At 53.9% G+C, this 6,000-nt stretch overlaps 1 protein-coding gene across 1 annotated transcript; it reads right to left on the bottom strand.

Moving 5' to 3' along the window:
* Positions 1 to 1,305: 1,305 nt before the first annotated feature.
* On the bottom strand, positions 1,306 to 2,928 carry Cebpe (CCAAT enhancer binding protein epsilon). Its single transcript, XM_003474493.3, has 2 exons — positions 2,318 to 2,928; positions 1,306 to 1,817 (listed from the first exon to the last, which is right to left on the bottom strand). Exons 1-2 carry the CDS (start codon positions 2,825 to 2,827, stop codon positions 1,482 to 1,484), a joined length of 846 nt encoding a protein of 281 aa, XP_003474541.1. The 5' UTR covers positions 2,828 to 2,928; the 3' UTR covers positions 1,306 to 1,481.
* Positions 2,929 to 6,000: the final 3,072 nt, after the last annotated feature.

The raw sequence follows: 6,000 nt of genomic DNA, 5'->3' as shown, positions 1-6,000 counted from the left end.
TTTTATCTACAAGCTGTGGCTGCCACTATCTTGCTTGTCTGAGGGTAAAACTCACCAGAGGAGCTCTTGAGGTCTCTGCCAACATCTCTTGAGATCTGTGATTTCATGGAGCTAATTTTGATTCTGCCTCTAAACTGTCAGTGATTCTGGATAAGCCCCCTCCTGAGGCCTCAGTTTCCTCATCTGCAAAATGAGATGTTTAAGGTTGTTCCAGTCATAGCAAATGGGAATCACAAATATCCATGCTTATCATGTGCCAGGTACCATATTCCTTGACTATAATAGCACTATGGGATGAGTATTATAATTATCCCCATTTTTCAGGTGAGGAAACTGAGGTACAGGATGGAGCAATAACTGGGTCCTGGTCACACAACCAGTGAGTAGCAGAGGCAGATGCAGACTGTGACTCTTGATTACTGTATTATTCTGTTTCCTAGGCTGTAGTTCTACGAGATGGAAAATGCTCTCCGTGTGGCCTTTCCTGGGTTCTTACACATTCTCCTCTTCCTCTTTATCTACACTGTCACAGACAAGTAGGTCTCAGGATCTTTCCCAACTGATTCCTTCCCCTCAGAATGTCACTTTAGGGAACCAAGAGCCCCATAGGATGGGGGATAAGATTGGAGTGGGTGGGTGGGAGCAGAGGTGGGGGAAGTTAGTCTGGTAGATTGAGGCTGTGAAATTGGGAAGAAGTGATGGACTGCTGGATTGAGGCTTCAGGAACTGTAAATACGGCACAGCTAGCCAGCGGTGGTAGCGAGCAAATGCCTGCAGCCAAGGCAAGAGGGTCACCTGAGTTTGAGGCCAGCCTGCACTACATGGTAAGTCCAAAGCCAGCCTGGAAACACGGGGAAAGCTTGTCTCAAAAGTAAAACTGCGGAGTGATCTGGACTTTTTCTCTGAAGAGTCACCTGGGGCAGGTGAAGTATACCCTAGGGAGAGACAACAGCCCAGAGTGGGTACTGGAGTGGTCCTACCAGCCCAGGCTTTCTCAGGAGGGCATCCAGAGGTGTCCCATGCCCTGGGGGTGGGGCAGACAAGGGGAGCATCCCCTTAGCTAACAAGGATAGAATGTGTGGATGGGGGACAGCCAGACGGGACAGAAGAGCACAGCAACAGACACGAGGCCTGACTGTGTGGCACGTTGGGCTCTAAAAGTGTATGCCCACACACTCATCTGGTCCCCGAGGTGTTCTTTCTCTGCTCACACATACACATATACACATCCAGGTACACACACACACACACACACACACACACACACACGTGCACATAGCCTAGCCCAGCAAACAGCCCCGGCACTAAGGCGCAGTGCAATTTATTCAATCACAAAATCTTTACGGGTCCTGCCCTCCCTAACCATTTGGCTGTCCTTGTCCATAGTCTGTGCTGTGGGCTCCGCCAGTGACAGGCTAGGGTCCCAGCAAGGTAGGGGTCGCCGGGGTCGGGGTCCGGGGCCACCAGTCCATCCTCCAGCCTCAGCTGCAACCCCCCACGCCCTTGATGAGGTTGGCAGCCTCGGGGATCTGGCGGAAGAGGTTGCGGAGGGTATCCAGCTCCTGGGTGAGCTGCTCCACGCGGCTGCGCAGACGCTCATTCTCGGCCATGTATTCCAGCACCTTCTGCTGCGTCTCCAGGATGCGCCTCTTGGCCTTGTCTCGGCTCTTGCGCACAGCGATGTTGTTGCGCTCGCGCCGCAGTCGGTACTCAAGACTGTCTTTGTTCACCGCCTTCTTGCCTTTGTGGGAGGGGCCAACTGGGGAGGGCGCCTTGAGGAGGGGGCTGCAGGGGGCTCCTGCAGCGGCCAGAGGGGCCTGGAGAGAAGGCACACAGAGATAGACATGAGGGCCCACCTGGAGGCAGAGTGGAGACGGGGCAAGAATCTCAGCAGCCCAGCTCTTAGGACACCAGGCCGGGACCCGTCACCCAGGTCAAGGCCGTCATTGAGGTACTTCGTGCCAAGGACACTTTCCTTCTGCCGTCTGTGATCAGTCTCGTGTTATGCAATCAGCAGGCCTTTCTTCTTCCAGAAGCAGGTTGACAAAGAAACAAGAAGAGGACATGGTGGGCAGCAAGGACGCTGGTGGGGTCAGTTTGCCACAGGCCTTCAGGACATGGTGACATTCAGGACAGGAAATTCACAGAGGGAAGGAGGTAGCTCACAATATGGCAGTGAGCACAGTGGACCTGGGTGTGTCAGTTTCACAGAGCAACACCAACGCCAGACCCCTCAGCATATGCAGACCTCAGAGTCCCCATCCACACCAGCCTTACTCCAGCCCCCCAGGTGCAGGGAAAACTGAGCTGCTCTTACCTTGAGGACGCGGAGAGGCTGGCCGGGGGCTGCCAGGGTCGGGGGCAAGTGCATGGCTGTCTGCCCGCAGTGTGCCACTTGGTACTGCAGGGGATTGTAGCCACTTCGGCTGGCACCTCGGCTGCCCTCTGGTCCCCGGGGCTCCTCCTTCACAGCCACAGCTCTGGGGTCGTAGCTCCCTGGACTGCTGTAGACACCAGGCCCCAGTGCCTTCCTGTCTGGGCCGAAGGTGTGTGGTGGGTAGGCGAAGGGCCGGGGGTCAGGCGGCAGATAGTGAGGGAAGGCAGGAGTTCCGGGGGCCTTAAGACTTCGGGCCTCAGGTGCTGGCTTCATAGCAAAGAGGTCAGAGAGCAGCTGCTCCTCCCCAGACTCGATGTAGGCAGAGAGGTCGATGGAGGCCTCATGCTCACACATGTCCCCTAGCTCCCCGGGCCCAGCTCGGGCCCCTGAGAACTCAAGTGGTGGCTGGACACCTCGGGGCTCGCACTCATAGTAGGTCCCGTGGGACATGGCCGGCCCGCCCCTTTCGCTCCCCGCCCCTGGGCCCTGCTCTTGGGGCACCCCTTGGATGTTCAGCCTGCCCTCCCTCGATATTCCCCTGCCCTAGATCTGCCCTAGATCTGCCCTCTCTGGTCTTCTTTGTCACCCACTCCTGTGTGGCTTCTCTCCTCCCTCTTCTGCTCTGCTTCCTTTTCCTTCCTCTGCAGTCAATGCCTCTCTTCCCTTTTTTCCCCTCTCTCTCCCTGGGGTGACTCAGGGAGGGGCAGGGCACACCCCAGAGGGAGGGATGCAGACCTTTGAGAAATGGGCCTCTGCCCTCTTTAGCGGTTGGGGCACCCTCTGTGAAGTCCAAGCCAGGGCTCTGGAGATGCTCCAGAGCTCACTTTTTGAGCCTGCCTTCCCCTCCCTGTTAAGCCCAGGGAATTCCAAATCCTTCCTGAAGGTAACACCTCACTCTCAAGTCCTCCTCCCTCCAACTTCCAAGAAGTTCTGTACAGAATGAGGTGCCAGGTCAGGCCAATAGAGAGCCCTTCTCCAATGCCGACCCCCACTTGGCCTGAACTCCTCCCTTGACACGCCTTCCTCCCAGGTTCCCCCCAGCTCTGGGCTCCACCTACCCTCAGGGGCAACCAGTTCCGTGTGTGGCTCCACCTCCCATGACTTTCTCCTGGATGCCAGCGAGAGAGGTTGCTCCAGGGGTCTGGGAAACAGTGATCCTGGGGGGGCCGGTGCCTTGGTGCAGGGCATGCCTTTTGCTAGGATTTCGAACAGGGTCTGTGAGTAGCCCAGACCCTAATGCATTTTTCCCTGTCATTTTTCCTTGGTGCAGGGCATGGATGGGCTGCCTCAGGACTGGGGCTCAGCTATACTCTAGGGGCTCCAACAGCTCTCTCTTCACTGCCCTGTTTTGCAGGTCTCAAGCTGGCACTTCACCCCCAACTCTGGGCTTGAGATTCAGCCTCCCACTTCCTGTGCCCTGCTGTGCAGGCTGGGGAGCTTGCTGCAGCTCAGCTTGCTGTCTTTCCTTCTGCATGGCTGTTCTCTGACCTCCGGAGCCTGTCTCCTGGGGCGTACTTCCTCTTGTAGGTTTGAGAAGCTTTCTCTATTGTCATCACTTCTTTCTGGGGTTCTGTGTTAGGGTCTCTAGGAGAAGCCCATGGCTCCTTCTCTTTACTTCTTGTGCTGCACCACCCCCAATTTCCCTTTTCTGTTTCCTTGGAGCCCCTCACTCCCTTCTGTCAGAGGTACCTGCTATGGTCCTACTTTTATCTATTGAACTTCATCTTCAATAGTGGGTGTAAGTCCAGTGAAAAGAAAGATACACAGAAATGTGTTACTGGCTCTTCTCTTAGCCCTGTGGGGCACTGGATAGTTTTATCAGTCAGGCACTCGAAGGGCTGAGTCCCTGTGAGTGAGCCACAGTGGGACAAATGTGGATGGAATCTGTGTGACACTGAACATTAAAGTAAAAGATGCAAATGTAACTGGCTGACAGTCAGGCATGTTACTCCTCTACGTGGCATCTTCCCTTCCATCCTTCTACTCCCTTACCTGTTCCAGGTGCTCTATGCACAGCTTAAAGCATGCTCAGATATGCTTAGAGCCCCTGAGCTGGTGTGGGGAGGTCTGCATGCATTGGAGACAGATCTCAGAAGGTAGACTGGGAGGATTCTTTCTATTACAGATCTTGGTACCTTTTCAAATATGTACCAAGGCCACACAACTTCACTTTGGCAGCAGTGCCTATCTTGACCACTAGGTGACAATATTGGCCCAAAATTTGTATTTAAAAGGGCGCTGTGGTTCAGCATAAAATGGACAGCAGAGGGCATCTCTGTCAATCCTGACACTGCCTAAGACTGAGGCCGTGAGGAAGGAAAGGGAAGCAGGGCCAGGATGGGGCTTGCAGTCAGGTTATGCTAAGGGTGGGTAAACTGGAAGGGTTGGTGCCAGGGCCTTGTCTTGAGGGGAAATACCACCATCTGCCTCTTTGATCCTGAAATAATGCTAGGTGTTTTCAGATAAATCGGTGTTTTTGTTTGTTTGTTGTTTTTTGGTACTGAGGATCATACTCATGACCTCACGCTTGCCAGGCCTGCGCTGTGCCACTGAGCTATATACCTGGCTCAGATAAATCATTTTTCAGTCATTGTAGCATTTACTTTTCTTTTTTGTCTTTTTCTTTTTTATCGGTACCAGGGATCGAACTCACAACTGCCTGCTTGCAAGGCAGGCGCTTATGCCGCTGAGCTAAATCCCCAGCCCCTTGTAGCATTCACTTTCCATGATGACCATCTCGCTGAGAGTTAGGTAGGAAAAGCAGCATGGCAAATAGTATTTTTATTCCTGTTTTATCAACAGGCAAGACAAGGCCAAGAGGCTGAGCTGTCCAAGGTCACCCGAGGATGCCTTATGGGTGTCAGGAAGGGCCATGGGCCCCTGCATGGCTCAGGGCTGAAGTACTGGCACAGGGGTTGCTGTATGACTCAGAGAACTCCTTCACCCTCAGTGGACCACTGTGGGGAGGGGACAGTCTACGTCAGTAGCAGAGAATTGGGTGCTGGAGGGAGCAGAGAGATGTGTAAATAAAGCCAGCAGGAAATGAGAAAACTTGAGCCATATTGAGATAAGTGGTCCGGGCCCCTAGTTTCCTTGGATGGCTGACGCTGCCCGCACACGCACACTGACATCAGTGTGTGCCAGTAACTGAGGGTTTGGTGGAGGCAGCGGGCCTGTGGACATCAGAGCAGTAGTGTGGGCTCTGGGCAGGAGGGAAAGGAGGTGGGAAGGCAGTGCCAGGCAGGACTGGAGATTCTTTTGAAGGGGAAAGACGCCTTCTCCAGTCAGTAGGATCATTCCCCTGGGCCACTGTCCTCGCTACTTGCTTGGGTTATCTGAGTGATTTTGCAACAGTCCTCTTCAAGGCTTCCTCAAAGGGAGGTGGCTGATCCTGGCAGAGAAACGTCAGAGAAGACTGGGCCTCTGTCACTTAGCCACTCAGTGACCTTGGGTGAACTGCTTAATCTTACCTGCAAGACGGCAAGAGTAGTAGCTCCTTTCTAGGGCTGTTTAATTAAACTTCGAATCAAATAATGTATGTGTAGTGACTGGTTTCAGTACATGTGAGGTCTCCTTTCTCCCTTGCCCTGACCACTCACTGTTTTACTTGCATCTTAAAGCAG

The sequence above is a fragment of the Cavia porcellus genome, unplaced genomic scaffold (assembly GCF_034190915.1).
Source record: "Cavia porcellus strain 051 isolate PalLab524CR breed Dunkin Hartley unplaced genomic scaffold, mCavPor4.1 scaffold_26, whole genome shotgun sequence".
In the NCBI taxonomy this organism is placed as follows: Eukaryota; Metazoa; Chordata; class Mammalia; order Rodentia; family Caviidae; genus Cavia; species Cavia porcellus.
The sequence above is the reverse complement of the archived record's forward strand: the minus strand, read 5'-3'. Positions and strand labels throughout refer to the sequence as shown.

Bases quoted from the DNA above. Each gene is read 5' to 3' on its own strand.
- Cebpe (XM_003474493.3), bottom strand. From the start codon at position 2,827: ATGTCCCACGGGACCTACTATGAGTGCGAGCCCCGAGGTGTCCAGCCA. The intron at 1,818-2,317 runs GTAAGAGCAGCT...CCTTCTCTCCAG, and splicing joins AGCCTCTCCGCGTCCTCAAG to GCCCCTCTGGCCGCTGCAGG.